Below are 21,624 nucleotides of genomic sequence, written 5' to 3'. Positions count from 1 at the left end.
ACAGCAAGTACTGTAAATTCAGAAATTATTATGATGTTTTTATTATTGTGAAAAATGTGACAGGGTTATAATTGTAATAATTCAAACTCGCATTTTGAATTTTTTTTGTAAGAATTAAACAGGATTTTTCTCAATATCGCAAAAGTGAAAATATCATTTTTGTCTAAAATGACAAAATCGCAATAATAAATGCATGCAATAGTTTTTGAATTTACAGTACATGTAGTAGTTTAATTACAATTCAGATAATCAGCAATGAATTGACTAACTTGATAAATAGTCAGTATAATTTTAATAAATGTTCATGGAGATTGTCTTTATTAAAAAAACAATCATCTCATCACAACATAACATATACAATAGAATTAACAGTCAGAATCTATAACATCTCGTTATACATATTCATCAAGTCAGATGTCTCATTTTATATATGTCACTTTGAAAATACTGTGCTTTCACATGTGCATCTACAGCTACATGTAAATGGGCCATTTTGTTAAGTTGTCAATTTTTCAAACATCCTGAATTTGATCTTCAAAAATAAACAGAAGTTCAGTCTCTCCATTGATGTGAACAGGCCATACTACAACACTTATAGAATGTAGTCATTGGTTCATCAGCTGATCTTGTCTGTATCTGCATGAAAAAGGCTCTCTTGTTTTCACATTTTGGACATGTTACTGAAAATAAAATTTGAGTTTAACATGTTTAATATTGTATAGATAATAATAATAATAATAATAATAATATCTTTATTTAGAGAGAGTAACTCATTTGGATTACACCAATTTTCAATAAGGCTCTCTTAATACAATAATAATTACATTACAAATAAACAATGCATCAATAATAATAAATTAAATAAAGATTATGTACAATTTAAAATACAATAAACAATTATGATATGGCATTACAGTAAAAATATGATGGTAATGTTAAAAGTACATAGATTTGTATTTATGTTTAAATTCGGATACTGTATTTGATTTTTTTATTGAATTAGGAAGAGCATTCCACACTTTTGGTCCATTGTACGAGAAACTAGACTTATACAACTCTGTATTTGGTTTTGGAATAATAAAATTATCTGAGGATGAAAATCTCGTATTATATTTTTGGTTTGCAGAAGCTGATACAATAAGACTGGACATATATTCTGGAGCTAAGCCATGTTTTGCCTTATACATTAGTAATGATTTGTGATAAAGTATTCTTTGTGTGATTGGCACAATGTTACATTCGTGAAATAATTCTCTTGAAGGTTTGGTGTAATCATGTTCGTCTAAAATTATTCTTGCTGCCCTTTTTTGCAGTTTTAGTAAACTATCTAATAGAAAGTTATTAGATGGATTGATCATGTTAATCGGTCCACAAAAAAAATCATAAGGACCTAAGAGCTACGGTTCGGCAGCTAAGTATCAAATGGGTAGCTTCTTTGACAGCAATTTATGAATAATTTGTTGGGCCGTTCAAGGCCCCCTGCAGGTCCAGGGCAGAGCCATGGTAGTGGGTTCAGGAGGTCTTCGCCACCTACGGAAAACGGTTTTCAGCATTTTAGTTGCATAATTTTGTGTACAAAAATATCATATTTACTGGTTTTTATCATGATAATATTCATGAAGAAAAGTTCGAAGAATTATGAATAATGAATAATAACATTAACACCTGAATTAACGTAGTACAAACAAAAATCTGAAAAAATATTTACCATATGCCCATGGTAGATCAGATCAGTTTTAGATTAAGGCCCACCATGCCCACAGAGGGTCAAAGGAAAAGATTTTCAACTTTTTTGAACGAATATTTTAACTCAAATTTGGGCAAAAATTGGTTAAACAAATGTTATATTTCTGAACTTTTATGAATAACTTTCAGATACAGTTTCATACAAAAAGACAATGATATATTTACTCAAAGTCAAGTCAACGTTTTTTTTTCTGCCGATAAAATCAGTTATACTCGCATCAACATCAACATTGAGGTGTCGGTGGATATGAAGAAGAGATAGATTTGAAAGTCGCTCGTCTCCCATTGTCGATCTCAGGTAGGATTTGACGCGTCTCATCGCGGTGAAGGATCTTTCACTAGTTGCCGATGAAACAGGCATTGTCAATAAAATCCAAATAATCCTATACACTGAAGGGTACAGATCGGCGTTTGTTACGTTAAGGACACCAAAAAGTCTATCTGTTCTGTTGTCTTCAATACGGCAACGGGCTTTCTATCATGCTATCTCATCTTCAAATTGTTTTTTCACCTAAATCCGAATGGTACAAGTTGTAAATTTTGTCTGCTATTTTTGGAGTCAATTTTCCTAATTTGGCAATAATACGGGTTAGAATTAAAATGTTTATTTTTTTTTTTTCCAAAAGGGGTATAATCGGCAAATTTATGTATAGGCACTTGCCTAGTCGAGCCTTAGGTAGCTACGCCCCTGGTTTATAATATAAATACTTTTTTATCCATATATTTTGTTTATCATCAGCAACAATGCCCAAAAATACTGCTAAGAAAGTGTTTTGTAGATTACAAGAATAAAGTCAAAAGTCACATTCGTCAAATTTCATATAAATATAAAAAAACATATTGTGACACATAGTCAGTAGCAATTTGCTTTAAAATTTTATAAACTAGGTTGAAAAATTTTGTCCTGCATTTTTTTAAGTGGTTATATAATCTCTGTGCTGCCTTTATATTTTTCACTATATTCGTTCTTGCTTTTTTTCTTATTGTATCCCAACTTTTTTTTTACATTCATGGTCATCATCATGATAATGGTTATCCTGTGTTTTTTTTGTAATTTGCTTATCGATCATCCTGCCTTTATTTAACTGAAAACTCCTATCCTGCCTTTTTTTCAAATTTTATCCTAGTCCACCCCCCCTTTTTCCCCCATAAAATCAAATGGTTGCTCCCTAATTCAATCACATGGATCAACAGTATAGAACTCACCGTCTGTAGAATCCACATTCTCCCAGGCTGATGATCCACCTAATACATCATCCACTTCTTTTAATTTGGGATATTTTCTATTACCTATCTAAAATGTATAGAGGTAAAACATTGTAAAATTTAATGCAGACTGTCAAAAAGTTTAAATACAGTGCAACCTGTGTAAACCAACACTCTGGGGGGCCAGGAAAAAATAATGGATTAAGCAGGGTGTCAGAATATTCAGGTTTTTTCTGCAAGGATATGCATATTTTGAGACCATTAAAGTCATATGAAACCTCAAATTAAAAAAAAAGATGCATATGTTTTTTTATAACAAAATGGATAGTTTTCATTATTAAACTTATGTACACATACTTTTTTCTGAAGAAAATTCTTTAATTTGTCCACATTTAGAAGTATTTTTTTTTTTAATTTCTTGCTTCCAGGAAGCATTTCGCCAACACATTTTCCATATGCAAAGTGACCTTAGCGTGAACCTTCTCATAAAAATCTGGTGATCGCAATACGCATGGATCAGTCACTGAAATAAACTATTATCTGATTGTACATGTTAAACACGTGCTCAATATCCATGCTTTTTTGTTGATTGTTTACTATAAGATGACATTTGGTAAACTTGGGACTAAAAACACTGCATTTGATGAGCTGCCATATTTGTTAAATCATAACAGACAGAGAGAAAAAAATTGACTATTATACAATATATTTGCCTTAAAAATGATAAAATTGTGCACAGAAGACTTAAAGTTTGTGATATATTTTCAATGGTTCAAGAATTGGATAAACATTATTTTTCACCAGTCACTCATTTCATCATGTTCATATGACTTTAATGATTTGGCAATTTTACATTTGTGTTTCCATCGTCTCTTGTTCCAAAATTGGATTCAGAATTGTCGAATCGGGATGTTTGATTCTTTTGTCTTGTAGAATTGAGAATGGAAATGAGGACTATGTCAATCATATATCAGCCTGACCATTGCAAGGACCAGATAACTGCCGAAGGCCACCAATTGGTCTTCAACGTAGAGTAAAAATCCGGCATCTGGGGGTGGGCCTCAACTGGCCCTAAAAAAATGTGTACTAGTTCAGTGAAAATAAACGTCATACAAAACCGTAAAACAGATAAATGAAATAAAATTAAAAAAGAAACAAACGAGACTCACTGAAAGGCCAGAGGTTTCTGGCTTGGGACATGTGTCTGTTAAAGCACTAAAAGCAGGATGTTGGAATACTAAGGTGTCAGATTAGACAGGTATCAGGTTACACTGTTAAACTAGTACAAAAATGTAGTAATATGTCATGTCTGTAAGTGTCTGTCCAAAACAAAGAGCCTGTAATTCGATGGTTGTTGTTTGTTACTCTATTATCATAAATCAGTTTTCTTATTTAAATTGTTTTACATCATGTCATCATCATGGCATTTTAGAGCCTACTATCAGTAGGTTTTAAAGGAATTGGTGTTACTCATTGTTGAAGGACTGTACAGTAACCTATGGCCCACATGTAAATAGATGTTTCATGAGCAAATTTTATATCACATCTTCCAATTTTATTATCAAGAGGAGTGCAACCTAATAGCACTTATTGATTGGTCACTGCTAGTAGAGCAATAAATAAGACAAAACCTAATAGAAAATTAATCTTTCAGTTATTAAACATGCTAAAAGAAAAATACAAAAACATTTGGCACGATCAAGTATTTAAAGATTATCCTAACCTAAATCATGGAAATAAATTAAGGACATACATTGACATACAGAAAGTTTAAATCTAACTTTAGTTTTGAAAATTATTTATCTTGGGCATTGTTGGGGGGACTACAGAAAAAGAAAATTTTAACCAAATTTTGAATAAGTGCTCATGATCTGGAAATTGAAAAGGTAGACATTCTGGAATTAAATTAAATCAATGATTATGTAAATCATGCTCATTTTCTCCTTGTATGTCCTAAACTAGATATAATAAGAACTTCCCATTAATTTACAATTAATGTAAACTAAATAAGCTTAAAATTAAAAAAATTTGATCAACTAAAATGTGATGAAAAATTTATATGGTTTATTATTAAATGTCCTCTGAAGATCATTATATATATACATTAATATGCAACTTATTTAAGAATGAAAAGTTCAAATTGTTGAATACTTAGATTGAATCACTTTCATTTGTTCATGACTTTACTTGTCAATACAATGTAATATATATATTTCATTGTTACATGTACATGCATCTGTTTTTATGTTCCCTTCCATTTGCTATTTTATATCAATATTAATAACTTATATTGTACCATTCCTTATAGAATTTTGTGTTTTGTATAATTTGTGCTTGTATTGGAATATAAATTTCTGCTCCTTTGGGGCGCTCATTGCAAAATAAAATTATTTGTATTTGTATTTGTATTTGTATTTGTCATGTTTGTATTTAACTCAATCTAATGATATCAATGAATATCAAATGAAAATAAATGGGGAATGTGTCCATAGGACACCGATGATACCTGTAAAATGCTGCATTTTGTTTTTTTCAATACGATTGCAATATATGATAGTCCAAAGGCAGCGGCAACAAAATTGCGGTACTGAATAGACATATATGTCTTAGTGTATTAGCACACCATAAAAAAACAGACTGCAAATGTAGTCTTATATGAAAAAAGGGTAAATGCAATCCATACGCAAAAGTTCTCGATCTTGAATAACCATTTATTAAATATGCCCAAGAAACCCCCGCTTATATATCAAAACTGTTTAAGCCATAAGGGTTGATCTGATCAAAAAAGAAATGTGACACTTTTCCTCTATATACAATGATATATTCAACTAAAAAATGTAACATTTTATGTCTGACCATACATGCCATAAGAATTTTTGTCTGACATTTTGTCAGTCAGACACAGTTTGGGATACACTGCAGTTATAATTTAAGGGACATAACTGAAGAACAAAAGAAGTAATAAATTATGAGTGCCAATGACACAACTCTCCATCCTATAGATATAGGAAGATGTGGTATGAGTGCTAATGACACTTAAGCTACCCAAATTTATACTTGATTTGAGTTTTTGGTAAAAAGGCATTTGTATATAAGTTTTATAACATTTTGTTGAGACAAACTTAAATAAGAGACAAGAAACCAAAAATTCATCAATTTTTCCTTTTGTAAAGGGGCATAACTCTAAATTGGTTTAAATGACACCACCAAAAAAGCAATCGCAAAAAAAAAGATTTTTTTTTTCAAGAAATCATAGTGGGTTGTATTTGGGTCTAATTGTGATGTGGGATAGGCCGATTTAAAAAAAAAAAAGGTGAAAAAGTGACACGTATGTAGCCAATTTTTTTTTTTTAAGGTGGCAAGTGAAAGTCAAATAAATAAGGGTGAAACAGGAAACAAAGTCTGGAGGAGCATGGGACATTACATGCGCTATTATTGCAACAAGAAGGGAGATACCAGAGGCGGATTTAGGGGGGGGGGGGGCAGGCTCCCCCTTTTTGGGAACAAATTTGGTTGCTTATATAGGAAATCATTGGTGCGTGACTGTAGTGGGCCCCCTTTTAGGTCAGTCAGTGGGCCCCCACTTATGTAAATTTCTGGATCCATCACTGGATACGTTATTCTCTCTAAACAATAAGCGCAATCCAGGATCAGAACACCCCCCCCCCCCCCCCCCCCCCCCCCTCATAAGACCCCAATCAAATGACGACTATATGCTACATACCTCACACGATGTCATGACAATTTTCAGATGACAGTTATGTCCTCGACCAATACCTTATTTTTGACAAAGAGAAAATCATAGACAGACAAATTTTTTGTTCTACAGTATATTTTTATACATATCCAAGATTTTTTAACTTTACTAAAAATTTATATCATGAATCAGCCGAGATATATTTCTTATAACTTTATATGGTTACCTTTCTGTTGATATTTTGTATATAAGGGCATGTGTTACATGCGAATCTGTAGCAGTTCTGGCCTTCCTCAACCACCAGAATATTCGCACACGTTGGACAAAACAGCAACATAGTTGTGAAAGAACAAAGTGAAACCGGAAATGACCTCATTTCTACTTTCATTTTGTTCGGAGCACTATAATCAAATTTAATTTAATTTTCTTAGAAGTTACCATTATTCTTTTTATTTATTATTTGCTGCGTATGATTAGAATGTTTGAAATAAACACAAAAATTAGCAATCATATCACATGACTTTACAAAATGGCTGCGCCCATGGACCAGTCTGATTTACTTGATAGGTGCTTTGTTAAGGTAAATGTCTACCTTTAATATGCAATTTGAGAACAATTGCTTGGCTTTACTGTATAGTGTAGCAGCTTTCTTTCTTTTCTTCGTATAAGCTTCCTATTATAAGGAACACCCCTTAACGGGTAATAGCTCCAAGTGTATGTATGTATGTTCAAGTAATTAAAGTATCAATTAATTTCAGCAATTTATAGAAAACTTGTACCATGGAGTAATACCTATAATCAGACAGTCCTATAATCCAAAGAGATGGGAGAGGGATAATGAAATTCATCCTTCTGATGAATGAAATGTCTCGCACCCAGAGTCAGAATTGAACCTGTAACCTTCAGCACTGCAGCCATCAGTCTTATATCCACTATCTCATGATCAAATGTATCTGCTTTGTCTGCTGTGTATGAATAAGTACTGTCTTCACGTCATTGCCCATCTTCATTCCGTTCTTTTTTACGCGATTCTATGACTTGGAAGGCTAAGTACATGTAGATATAGGAAGATGTGTTATGAGTGCCAATGAGACAACTTTCCATCCAAGTCACAATTTATAAAAGTAAACCATTATAGGTCAAGGTATGGTCTTCAATACGAAGTCTTGGCTCACACCCAACAGCAAGCTATAAAGGGCCCAAAAAAATTACTAGTGTAAAACTATTCAAACAGGAAAACCAACGGTATAATCTACATGTATATGAAGAACGAGAAAGTCTATAATTATAATTTACATATAAGTGTTATCATTTATCAGCAAAAAGTTCAGGTTTTTGCAATTAAACCAGAAAAAGAATAGATAGTACAGCGATTTATAATATTGCAATACAAGAGCAGTGATAAAGCGGTCCAACGATTTACAGAAAAGAGCGACGATTTACAGAAAAGAACCGAAAAGGACCAAAAAGAACCGAAAAGGACCGAAAAGAGGATGCATATATATTTATTAAATAAAGTTAAAACCATGTATATATACACGGATTTTTTTTTATATTGTTAACAATTCTTCGTAATAATAAAATGGAATGCATAATTCAAAATTTAGATTGTGCATTTATAGGGGTATGTGAATTTACAAAAGAGAAACAATATAACTTGTTTTTTTTTAGTAATATTTTTTTAATATATGTATTTAATTATCATTTATTTTTCATCAAGGATTTTAATCTTATTATTTAAATATTTGTTTTTATAGATATAAGAAGGTGTGACAACTCACAATCAAAGTCATAATTTGTACAAGTAAACAATTATAGGTCAAAATAAAAATGAAAACGAGAAACAAGAAACACAAACCACATCAACAAACGACAACCATGCACTAAACATCAGGTTCCTAAATTAGGACAGGTGCAAATATAAATGCAGCAGGTTTAAACGTTTTACTGAATTAGCATACTACATGTTTTTAATAATACGCAGTAAAAAAAAATTGAAAAGCAAATATTATCGTACTACAAAAGTTTTTCCTTACATTTAAAAAAAATATATTTCGTTTGTTTATATTTAAGATGTCAGCATATTGCCCGGTGGCATTGGGTATGGTAATATAAAAAATATACATGTCAGCATCACCATTTCCTCTCGGATGTTAAATGTCAAATATACATTTGTTGCACGTGATTTAATCACGATAATCGTCACTTTGTCACTTCTTGTTCCCATGTATTTACATCTGGCAGATCTGGGGAATAAACTTCAACTGTCTTAAGGTCTTTAATGTATTTATTAGCTGCATCGTCATATGCAAGAACCATATCACAATCTTTATTTTGAAGATATTTCGTTAAACAATTCAAGTAGGACAGAACAAATTGCGTTACAAACAAAGCCACAATAAACTCTGGATTATCTAGGGGTCGCTTTATTACCTTCGATTACAAAAAAAAATCGATATCCTTTTCGGTTCTTTTTGGTCCTTTTCGGTTCTTTTTGGTCCTTTTCGGTCCTTTTCGGTTCTTTTCTGTAAATCGTCACTCTTTTCTGTAAGTCGTCGAACCCGTGATAAAGTATTATTTTGATGACAGAAAAAAAGATGTGACGCAATTTATTGAGATTACATTCCATGAACTATGAAACATCATCTGAAAGTGTTACTGCATGTGGAAAATTTGAGATACATGTAATGACACTTTTCCTATTTCATTAAAAGTTATTGATCTTTAAAGAACAAAAGAAATTACAGATACAAATTTTTTTATTTACTTCTTCATGTCATGCATGTGTATGTAATCCAATCCGATGTAGTCGTTTCGGGGCGAACGCCCTTCAGATATGAGAAGATTCCAATATTGCCACACATCTAATACATGTGACATACATGTATCACTTTCAACCACATTATATTTTACATGCAGGCACATGCACATGTACATGTATGTCAACAGATTTCTCGTTAACAACATCAACATGTTGAACAGGAATTGAATAGTATATTATATGTGTGTCGGACCATTAGACTGTTGGATTTACGGACTGTCAGATTGTCGAACTATTGGACTGTCAGACTACTGGACTGTTGGAATTTGAGGTTGTCTGATTGTAGCTATGCTGCCTGCACCATTGCAAACTCTTACCAATGTCAATTTTAACTCTTACCACTAATTATATAAACACAGACTTGTACTACAAACTCAGACAACTTCTTATTAGTACAAATGTATCATGTCCTGGGGAGAACACTGTCGTACCAATTAACTCATTTGAATGCCTCATTCTAAGTACATGTACGACCTACAACAGCTTTATTTATATTCAGTATTACACGTATATAAGTTACAAAGAAACAAAGAAAAAAAAAGCTCTATAGAGCTTTTAAAATACATACACACATACATTGTACAGTACAAGACATATGAAAATGATCATGATGATATGCACATGATACAAGGGCAATATAAAAAGTTTAGAAAAAGAAAGCATTTATAGTTCAAATAATCATGATGTCTTTAAAGACTATTTTTGTTGTTGCTTTGACACCTTACTGTGTTTTGGTAAGGCGTCAAATCCCAAAAATAAAATAGCTTTTAAACATGTTTTAAAAAACAGTCAAGGGTCTAACTTAAATAAGTTATTAGAGAAAAATAACATGCATGTTGTTATTGTGGGCTAAAATATCAAAAAACTGTGATAACATACATGTATGTATGTTACATGTTTCAAAGGGAAAATATACAACCTTTATTTTGTTAAATTTTTTTCCAATTCTATTGATAGTATAATTTACTTTATGTATACTAATCTTTGCAAAGATATAACAGCTCATAGTTTACAAATCATGCATAGTACACCTATTTTATAACAGAAAATATATGCCTGCAATAACAAAAGGGTGTTATTACAGATTCTCTATATATATATCTCTTTGAATGCTTTGCCCTGACATGCATAACAATTACTTTCAATTCATGGTAAGAAATGATGATCAGAGCTTGTAATGAGGCACTGCGCAAGATTTCAAGTGTCTCATTTACTCTCATACAGTTATTTACATGCTTGTAATAACTTAAGCCTTGTTATTACAGCTTACATGTAGTTTGCCCTTAAAGGCCTTGTCTCATTGATTTACCGTGGTTGATCAAAATGGTATTAATAGAATTAGAAAATTAGTTATCAAGGTAATATATTAAACTACTGCGCAAAGTTTTAAGAATTCCCTAGTGCCCATAAAGATAAAACATTTATGATATATTTAACCGATAACAAACATATATGTTATTACAGATTAAGGAAAAAAGAGTAGACAACTCATGAAAGTGTCTGTAATAACACATGCATGTTATTTTTCTCTGATAACTTATTTAAGTTAGACCCTTGACTGTTAAAGACGTCATAACTATTTGGACAAAGATCATAAAGAAAGCATTGTTTTATCATGAAAAGTTACAAATCTATAATTTTGTTTCAGACTGATGATTTTGTGCAGAGTTTCATAAATAGTCCTTGTGACTTAGAAAATTCACTCAAATAATCAATGCAATACTCACAAAATACTTGTTTAATTGTAGGTTGTCAAATCCCTGAGTGCTGATCAAAGTACACCAAAATCTTCTGACACGAATGTACACACACAAAATGTAAACAAAGACAGTACCCATAGTGATGACCTTGACAGCCGACCTGTTGATCAGATCACAGATAAGGTTGAATGTAAAGAAGGTGAAGAAGATGAAGAAGAGAACTGTAATGAGGATTTGGTTCTTAGTCATCAGGAAGTTATGATCAAGGTCCAGAGTACATTGTCGGATATAATAACTGTAAGTAGGAACCTGGGGGACACTTAAAGAGCCAAAAGGTACATATACAGTGTAACCTGTGTTATCTGACTCACTGGGGGATCAGAAAAAAATATCTGATTAAGCAGGGTGTCTGAATACTCAGATTATTTCTGTAATGATAGGCATGTTTTGAGACCATAAAAATATGTTGGTTAAACATGTTAAAGCAGGATGTTGGAATACTCAAGTATCAGATAAAGCAGATTACACTGTATATATGTAACACTCAGAAACGTGTCCTTCCCCCCAAACGTGTCCGATTCCCCCAAACATGTCTAGTTGAAACTGCGCCAAAGCGTGTCATTTGTATAAACGCCCAAACGTGTCCATTTCTCAATTAACCCCCAAACGTGTCCAATCCCCAAAATGTGTCCATATCAAGCGTTATTTGGTTATTGCTATTTCATTAACGTATACTAATGTTACCATTTCATTAAAAATATACATAAGCACGTTAGTACTTTTTCAAAACGGAAGAACTAAACTGGCTTAAAGTGGGGGCGTCATTTCGGCTATTTTGTTTGTAAATTGTAAGCAAACATGTTGAGTTAAACAGTACAGTTAACGGGTCAAAGTGTCTCTTTCTCTGCGCGTTAAAACTTTAATGTTCTCTCTAATTATGCATGAAATACTGACAACTGGACAATTCGCAATCAACAGTCTAAAGTTAATTTATTCAGTAGAACTGAAAAAAACATTAAAACTTGTATGTTTTCTCTAATCTGCATGAAATACTTGCAACTGGACAATATGCAACCAGCAGTCTAGAGTTTATCTTAACAAAAGAACAGTAAAAACATTAAAACATGTATGTTAAAATGGAAAAAAAACAAAAAAAAACAACAGGTAGCCTATGTTCTCTCTAAATAGAACTGCAAAAACATTAAAACTTGTATGTTCTCTCTAAATATGCATGACATACTTGCAACTGGACAAGACACGATCATCAGTTTAAAGTTTAGTTTAAAGTTAATGTGTACAGTACAACTGTAAAAACATTAAAACTTGCAAAACTATTGTGCGCTCTAAATATGAATAAAGTACTTGCAACTGGACAATACGTAATCAACATTTTAAAGTTTATTTATACACTACAAAATAAATTTGCATTTAAAACCGGCGTTGATCACATAACAGTAATATTCATAAAAAAAAGAATCTATAAAACTTATGCATGAAATATTTGGCACTGAACGTTATGTTTCTTATCGTGTGTCTTTAGTGATGGTGGAAACCTAAAATTTATTAAAAACCCGGATAACAAGTTTATAATTTGATGGGCTTTTGAAAAACCCACAAACTATTGATAAAAGTTAAAAAAAAAAATACTGTTAAAACCCCGGGCCCGCCATGCAATTTGGATAAATATAAAAGGCATCATCGGAGTTTATAAGTACAAAATAATTAACAAAGTTAACGATTAATTCAACTCCAGAACTATGTGTATGTTCGCTCTAAACGAATATGAAATACTTGCAACTGGACAATAAACAACTGCAGTCAAAGTTACTTAATAATAACAGATTAATTTTGCAATTATTATAATCATTAAAAACCTACATCGAACTAACTTAATCTGATAAATGACATCTTCATCACGTGTGTCTCCTATCATAGAATTGCCGTAAACGTTATCAGCGATTTTATTTTTAAAAGAGATACATGTAAAAGCGCTAAAAGACGTGTAACGTTTTGGCGTTAAATATTGGACACGTTTTGGCGAATAACAATTATCGGACACGTTTGGGGGTTATGAAATCGGACACGTTTGGGAAATATTGTACATTTCGGACACATTTAGGGAGAAAAGACACGTTTGGGAGAATCGGACACGTTTGGGGGGAAGGACACGTTTGGGAGTGTTACATATACATTTACAAATGTAGGTTAGTGTACAGTATAGTCGATAAAGTCTTCATTGATTGTACAAAAAAATATCTTTTACTGTAAAATAAGAGAGACAAAAGATACCAAAGGGATACTCAAACTGTCAATGCCATGGCGACATACCAAAGGGATACTCAAACTGTCAATGCCATGGCGACATACCAAAGGGATACTCAAACTGTCAATGCCATGGCGACATACCAAAGGGATACTCAAACTGTCAATGCCATGGCGACATACCAAAGGGATACTCAAACTGTCAATGCCATGGCGAAAAAAGGAAAGGCGAAGAAAAGACAAACAACAGTACACAAAATAAAACACAACATAAAAAACTAAAGATTGAACACGAACCACACTAAAAACTAGGAATGATCTCAGCTGCACATGAAGGGTGTAACGATATATATATATGTTTATGATGCGCCCCATAGATAAGCACTGATGCTGATGACGTGTACACTAAGATGATGTGACTGTTTACAATTATACTTGTGTGCTTATAAAACTAGTGTTGCTTCTTATTGCCCTCATATCCTAGAGGAATAACAATACAAAGGGTGAGCAGATTCTATGTAACTTTTAACTTTGTTTTTTAAAGAGGTCAAAATATAATTTTACAGATTCACAGCTTTAACTTTTTGTGGACTTGTACAGAAACAATGGGATTGATTGATTTTTCGGTTTTTGTTGTTTTAGGCCACTTTCAACCATTTTGACTATATCATGGAGTCTAGGTTCATTCATTAAACACTGTCAGTCAGGGGTACTACTTGTACAAGTTATTTTTAATTACTTTAAGAATTAATATTAAAATACTTATATAAGTAAATTAGTAGGATACTTTTACAAGTGAATTTTATTTACTTGTATGTAAAAAAAAAATTGGCTGAGTTATGTCCCTTAGACATTCAGATTTTTTTATTTATAGAAGTAAAAAAGTCATCCTATCTTCTTTTATTGAATTCTTATGATTTCTTTGCTCTAATAGAATTTTAAATTATCTGCCCTTTGCAGATGTCTTTACTAATCATTTAAGTGTAATTTCATGGACAATGAAAATCCCATTTGTCTGTTATCTTCAGAACACTGCTCATTTACAAGCCCCCAGTGAGCAATTTTTAAAGGCCTTGCGGAAATACTTAAGATCTTTGCCCAATCAGTTTCTTTATTGAATTAATGAGATGAAACGTTGAACTCTAATAAAAAAAAAGAAAGCAAACCTGGGAAAAATCATTAAAGGCATGAATTTACATCTCAAAACTTGAGGACTTTTGTGGGATTGTGAGAAAAATTTACTTATACAAGTAAATTTTTGAGAAAATTAAGGGAAGATTATTCAAACATTAATTAATTACTTAAATGTGTATATTCTCCATTTACTTCAAGTAAATAAAAATAACTTGTACAATTAGTACCCCTGACTGACTGTTAAAAGACAATTATTTCTGCAAAACATTATTCTCTGCTGTTTAAACTTTTAACAGTTTAAAAACTTAAATGAAGTAACCATGTAGCCTTGCATTAAATATTAGATTAAACAGCAGTATTTAAAGTTCATTGTTTAAATGAATTATATGAAAATGAAATAATTGTTTAGTCATTAGTGTAGTTCCAATATCTCCCACCTTACAACCCCTCCCCCCTAAAAAAACAGAAACAAAAACATTATTGCATTTTATAGGGGGTCTCATTGAGGGGTTCCGATCCCGGATCCCGCTTACTGTTTTGTCAGATTCCTGTATCCCGCTAACAATATGTACGTTAGCAATTCTCATTTTTTTTGTCATTTCCCGGGTCCCGCTAGACTTCATTTCCCGTTTTCACGACACAATAATTTGACTTTCACGTGTCCCGCTTACAAAAAATCGGCAATCCCGCGTCACGCTTAGACCCAAATGAGACCCACTTTATACAAATATGTATATATATAAACTTTGTTGGTATTCAGGCAGATCCACTGTTGTACGACCTGCCACCACAGGTGACGTTAGAAGAAATTAATTCCTACATTGCCTTAGAATATGGACAAGCAATGATCGTCAATGTCAGAAGAGCTGATGATGAAGTTTTACGTGAGTTGATAAATATTACAGTAACCAGCAGTTTTGTTGCAAATTAATTTTGAAAGCTTATTCCTAAATTCATCATACATAGATTATTTTCCCTATAACAAAAACATGGTTGAAATTTTGTGTATAACAAATCTATGCTTTATCTAGTGGTTATTATACCCCACGCAACGAAGTTGCGGAGGGTATAATGTTTTTGACCCGTTCGTCCGTCCGTCCGTCAGTCCGTCCGTCCGTCAGTCCGTCAGTCCGTCAGTCCTGTTTCTTGTCATCGCAAATCCTCTCAAACCACACAACAGAATTTCACGAAACCTTTTCAGATGAAAAGAACATACTATGTAGTTGTGCATATCGACAGGAAATTGCGATTCAATTTTTTTTACAAGAGTTACGCCCCCTTGAACTTATTTGCTTAATGTACTACTGCAACAGTTTGTCATCGCAACTCCTCTGAAACTACACAACAGAATTTCATGAAACCTTTTAAGATAATAAGGACATACTATGTAGATGTGCATATCGACAGGAAATTACGATTCAATTTTTTTTCTAGGAGTTACATCTCTTTGAACTTATTTGCTTTAAGGTACTACTTCAACAGTTTGTCATCTCAACTCCTCTGAAACCACACAACAGAATTTCATGAACATTTGTAGATAATAAGGACATACTATGTAGATGTGCATATCAACAGGAAATTACGATTCAATTTTATTTTCTAGGAGTTACCCCCCTTTGAACTTATTTGCTTCAATATACTTCTGCAACAGTTTGTCATCTCAACTCCTCTGAAACCACACATTCAACAGAATTTCATGAAATTTTGTAGATAATAAGGACATACTATGTTGATGTGCATATTGACAGGAAATTATTATTCAATATTTTTTCTTATACAATTTTTTTTTCTTAAACTTATTTAATTTCTCCAATGACAATGTGGGGACGTGGGGTATGTGAGCGTGCTCACTAAGGTTCTTTAATTATTATTATTTTTAGTACTTGATGAATTTTAATTAATTTTTGTACCAAACATTTAAATAGTTCCCCAAAATAAACATTTCTTACGGACTTGTCTCCCGAATTTGTCAAAACCACTAAATATATAGTCCTGATATTACATTCCTATAATTTAATTTTGGATGTAACAGGTCTTCTGATTGGCTGACGTTATTTCATAAAGAATCATGTTATCAGACCATAGACATAATTTAGTCATGTGACCATGACGTCATCAACGTTTTTTCAAGGTTTCTACGGTTTAAAATGGAATTTAGAATTAAATTATAAGAAATGACTATAATATTTTTTCTGTCTTTTCGAAATAACATAAAAAATGTGGTGCACACTGTTAAATAACCCGCTACACGCGTTATTCAGTGTGCACCACATTTTTTATGTTATTTCTTCATAGACAGAAAAAATATTACAGTCATTCCTTAAAAAAGATTTTTTTCTCATCTATATAAAATATGATGGATAAAAAATGATGGATTAAAAGCATGATGGATAAAAAAATTAGACAACTTTGACAATATCAGGCAATTTATTTTTACCAAAAATTTAGATTATTCCGTTAATAAAATTATGTGTACTTGAAATACTATCCTTGTCAGTTTAAAATAAAAAATGTAGAAAGAGTGAGATACATGTTTTACATAAATAGGTTGTTTGCTTAATAATGTATGCAATGTTATGTTTTAAGTTTACAAAGCACGATGAAAGCATTTTTCACTCTTCAGTGCTTACAATAATTTGAATTTTCTATTTCAGCGATTGTTGTTACCCAGAATGCAACTGTGTTAGATTTGAAGCATGCCATCAAGCGATATGTCAACCTAAAACAAGAACGAGCCAATGGAAAATTACATTTGAGCTGGTACAGTTAATTATGAGTTTACAATATAAAATTTAAATTAGGAGTAGGTTTAGAATGTGCAAACAAAACAAACTGTTTATAATGCTTAAGATTTCTATATACCCGGTATTGTGTCTAGCCATGTGCAAACAAGAACACTTGACTATTACTCTTAAGATTTCTATATATATTTGAAAAAAAGAAGATGTGATATGATTACCAATAAGACAACTCTCCACAAGAGACCAAATGACACAGGAACTATTAACTTTACTAAAGGTCATCATACCGCCTTCAACAATGAACAAAGCCCATACCGCATAATCATCTATAAAAGGACCTAATATGATAATGTAAAATCATTCAAACATGAAAACTAAAGGCCTAAATTATGTATATAATAATGCATGAAAAACAAATATGTTGCACAGCAACAATTAACAACCATTGATTCACAAACTCCAGTCATGGGACAGGCACATATAGAATATATTTTGATGTTCATATATATATGCTATGCTAGCTTTTCCCTGTTTTCCATACATAGTTGAATTATTTAAAAAAAATATATATATATTAAGTTGACATGTCAGATATTTAAGTTCACATGTTAGATATTTAAGTTTACATGTCAGACAATTATATACATGTACATGGTATCTGAAGAGTTGGAGCAGAAATATGCCACTCTAGATTACTATTCAGGTTTTCACTGAACATTATAACAGGAAAGTAATAAATAATCATTCATTTGGTTTTTAAAACTATTTTGTGACTGAGTATTGAAATTTATTATTTTAGGAGATATATATGGAAGCGGTTTTGGCTATACTTTGATGGAGAGAAACTAACAGATGACAAAAAATTACTTAAAGAGTAAGTAATGTTGTTTTGTAAAGATTACCTCTGATGGTCAATTAACTATAACGAAAGGTAATGATATTTTATTTTTTAAAATTGAGATGATTATAAATACTTGATGGATAAATACCCTGAAACGTTTGTCCGGTATCTATGTATGAAGTTTTTTCTGCTTTGTATCAATCTGATTACTTGTTTCAGCTGAAAGCTTGACACAGAGATAGTGACTCCTTAAAAAAGCTTTATATTTTAGAAGGTAGAAGACCTGGATGCTTCATACTTTGTATATAGATGTCTCATGTTACAAAGTTTCTGTCAGTCACATGTCCAATGTTCTTGACCTCATTTTCATGGGTCAGTGACTACTTGTAAAAAAGTTTAAGATTTTTTGTAATGTTAAATTCTCTCTTATTATAAGTAAAAGGATAACTATATTTGGTATGTGCGTACTTTGCAAGGTCCTAATCCCCATCAGACAGTTTTCACTTGACCTCAACCTCATTTCATGGATCAGTGTACACTGCAAGGTCAAGTTTTGGTGGTCAAGTCCATATCTCAGATACTATAAGCAATAGGTCTAGTATATATGTTCTGTGTATGGAAGGACTGTAAGGTGTACATGTCCAACTGGCAGGTGTCATATGACCTTCACCTCATTTTTATGGTTCAGTGGTTATAGTTAAGTTTTTGTGTTTCGGTCTGTTTTTCTTATACAGTATGCAATAGGTCTTCTATATTTGGGTATGGAATGATTGTAAGGTGTTCATGTCTAGCTGGCAGGTGTCATCTGACCTTGACCTCATTTTCATGGTTCAGTGGTCAAAGTTAAGTTTTTGAGTTTTGGTCTATTTTCTAATACTTTATGCAATAGGTCAACTATATTTGGTGTATTGAAATATTTTATGATCTATATGTCAGTCGCACCTGTTTTATTTGACCTTGATCTCATTTTCATGGTTCATTGCTCAGTGTTAAGATTTGTGTTTTGGTCTGTTTTTCTTTAACTATAAGCAAAAGGTTAAGTACTTTTGTTGAATGGAAGAATTGTTAGCTGTACATGTCTGCCTGGCATGGTTCATCTGTCCATGACCTCATTTTCATGGTTCATTGGTCAATGTTTAGTTTTCTTGGTTAATGTTAAGTTTATGTGACAGCTGTAATAAAGCATTATATTTAGGACAATCAACATAATATCAATGATTAGTAAAGAAGGCGACATTTCAGTGTGTGCACTCTTGTTATAGTTTGTTCTTGTTTTGTACTGTTACACCACTGTCCCAGGTTAGGAGAGGGTTGAGCTTTGACAAACATGTTAAACCCAGCCACATTCTTCATGTTGCCTGTCCAAGTCAGGAGCCTTTAGTTCATTGGTTGTCATTGGTTTATGTCTGACATATTTGTTTTTCATAGATTGTTTTGTTATAAATAAGACGTCAATTTTCTCAATTGAATTTTTTCCATATTTTTCATGTCTGAGCTTTTTATAGCTGACTATACAGTATGGTTTTTTTTTTTCATCAAGTTTTTATAATATGGAGTTTTCATCACTATGACAGTAATCAAACAATCCAAAAGTAAAGAGGTTCATAAACAATCTTGAACAATATATTGCAGTCAATAAACAACTATTGCTGTCATACAACTTTAATTTTACTAGAAAGCAGCTATATTGGAATAATTTGATTAAGCTGTGGGGGCCTTGATGGTCCAGTGGTCTAAGTAGTAACTGCTGTAATTACTAGCCAGTCAACACTGAGGTTGTGAGTTGGAACCCACTTGTGCGGGTGCACTCGACTCCAAATCTTAATTGACTAGGATTGTCAGTTTTTCTATCAAAGGTCAGTGGTTTTCTCCGGGCACTCCGGCTTTCTCCACCAATAAAAACTGAATGCCACGAAAGATGCCACTGCTGGTGGACGTTTCGTCCCCGAGGATATCACCAGCCCAGTAGTCAAGACTTCGGTGTTGACATGAATATCAATAATGTGGTCATTTTTATAAATTTCCTGTTTCCAAAACTTTGATTTTTTTCGAAAAACTAAGGATTTTCTTATCCCAGGCATAGATTACCTTAGCCGTATTTGGCACAACTTTTTGGAATTTTGGATCCTCAATGCTCTTCAACTTTGTACTTGTTTGGCTTTATAAATATTTTGATATGAGCGTCAGTGATGAGTCTTATGTAGACGAAACGCGCGTCTGGCTTACTAAATTATAATCCTGGTACCTTTGATAACTATATATAGCCTATAAGTGGCATTAAAACACCAAAAATGAAATCAAATCAATAAAGCTGTGTACCTTACCTGAACTTAGTAATATTAGAAATTTTCTATTACAGATATGGTATCAGAAATAAAGAAGAAGTTACCTTTGTCAAAAGACTAAAAGAAAAAGGGAAACACAGAAGATGAACTGTTGATGTTTTTTTACTTATATGTATGAACAAACTGTAAAATGCTAAAAAAGAAAGTGCTATTCAGGAGTAGATGGTGGTGATATGAAAAACGCAATGGAATGATAAGAAAACATTCTGCAAACAATATAGGATGGAAGAATATACTTACTCTTTACATGTATGTTTTGAGAGAAATTCTTATTGTCATGGGATCTTGAAATATTGCTAAGAATTTGATGACAAGGCTAAAGATTTGTGTTATTCTTGATTGTTGTACTTTTTATTTGATTAATGTTAACAGTATGTTGTTACAAATATATCATCTATTAAGTATGCACATATTTTTACTTTATAAAGCTTGTGTGCAATATTATTGTGTGAACATTTTTTTTGGCCTTTTAGATGTTCTTTATTCTCATTCTAACTATTGGTGCTGTGAATAAAAGGAGAAGTGGCATTATACTATGCAAAAAAAATGCAATGAGACAGTAATCAAAACACTCAAAATGTTCATTTTATGACAAACGTGCAGTCTTGAAAATACAGTATACCAATCTTTATGTAAAGGTAGAAAAGGGACTATAAAAGCATACAATATATTGATAAAGACAATTTGCAATAGTATCTTGATTTCATTACTTCATACTGCGGTACAACGTTTTTAAAAGTGCTTAGAAATCATGAAACTTATAACATATTATTTTCATTTTAAATCGATAAAGAGAGCATAAGGGAAACACAAAAATTTCATTAGGTAGTTTTCATCTTTTAGAGGTTAAAATACAGTTCATTAATAGTCAGAGGTGCTGTTCTATATACCGAAGCATCAATCACCTTCTCGACCTTCAATTTTGTACAAAAATAAACTGACAAAGCAGTTCAAAACTAAAAATGAAGGATCAACATGATCAAACAAAACAATTCCACAAAACACTGCATAGAAAACTGAAAACATACCCTACCAAACAATTGTTTTTATATAAGATTGAACATTTTAAAGACAAGACAAAAATTACTACAGGTAAAAAGAAAAAAAAACAATGACAAGTTAACAACACTT

The 21,624-nt window shown here is 32.2% G+C and overlaps 2 protein-coding genes across 2 annotated transcripts; one reads left to right on the top strand and one right to left on the bottom strand.

The window, feature by feature from the left end:
• Positions 1-275: 275 nt before the first annotated feature.
• Positions 276-7,052, bottom strand: LOC139497196 (DNA-directed RNA polymerase III subunit RPC10-like). The gene is made up of 3 exons (XM_071285290.1): positions 6,876-7,052; positions 2,953-3,040; positions 276-680 (listed from the first exon to the last, which is right to left on the bottom strand). The coding sequence occupies exons 1-3, from the start codon at positions 7,035-7,037 to the stop codon at positions 553-555; spliced, it is 378 nt and encodes a 125-aa protein (XP_071141391.1). The 5' UTR covers positions 7,038-7,052; the 3' UTR covers positions 276-552.
• A 75-nt stretch (positions 7,053-7,127) lies between these two features.
• Positions 7,128-20,934, top strand: LOC139497195 (U11/U12 small nuclear ribonucleoprotein 25 kDa protein-like). The gene is made up of 6 exons (XM_071285289.1): positions 7,128-7,229; positions 11,219-11,467; positions 15,327-15,450; positions 17,221-17,326; positions 18,107-18,181; positions 20,508-20,934. The coding sequence occupies exons 1-6, from the start codon at positions 7,179-7,181 to the stop codon at positions 20,578-20,580; spliced, it is 678 nt and encodes a 225-aa protein (XP_071141390.1). The 5' UTR covers positions 7,128-7,178; the 3' UTR covers positions 20,581-20,934.
• Positions 20,935-21,624: the final 690 nt, after the last annotated feature.

The sequence above is a fragment of the Mytilus edulis genome, chromosome 12 (genome assembly GCF_963676685.1).
Source record: "Mytilus edulis chromosome 12, xbMytEdul2.2, whole genome shotgun sequence".
NCBI lineage: Eukaryota > Metazoa > Mollusca > Bivalvia > Mytilida > Mytilidae > Mytilus > Mytilus edulis.
This window is presented reverse-complemented; position numbering and strand designations above follow the sequence as displayed.

What these genes read in the sequence shown, in the direction of transcription:
- LOC139497196 (XM_071285290.1), bottom strand. Translation starts at nt 7,037, where the DNA reads ATGAAAGTAGAAATGAGGTCATTTCCGGTTTCACTTTGTTCTTTCACA. An exon ending in TACAAAATATCAACAGAAAG is followed by an intron (nt 3,041 to 6,875) that starts GTAACCATATAA and finishes TATACATTTTAG; the next exon opens with ATAGGTAATAGAAAATATCC. An exon ending in GAATGTGGATTCTACAGACG is followed by an intron (nt 681 to 2,952) that starts GTGAGTTCTATA and finishes TTTTATTTTCAG; the next exon opens with TAACATGTCCAAAATGTGAA.
- LOC139497195 (XM_071285289.1), top strand. Translation starts at nt 7,179, where the DNA reads ATGGCTGCGCCCATGGACCAGTCTGATTTACTTGATAGGTGCTTTGTT. An exon ending in TTGATAGGTGCTTTGTTAAG is followed by an intron (nt 7,230 to 11,218) that starts GTAAATGTCTAC and finishes GTTTAATTGTAG; the next exon opens with GTTGTCAAATCCCTGAGTGC. An exon ending in GACAAAAAATTACTTAAAGA is followed by an intron (nt 18,182 to 20,507) that starts GTAAGTAATGTT and finishes TTTCTATTACAG; the next exon opens with ATATGGTATCAGAAATAAAG.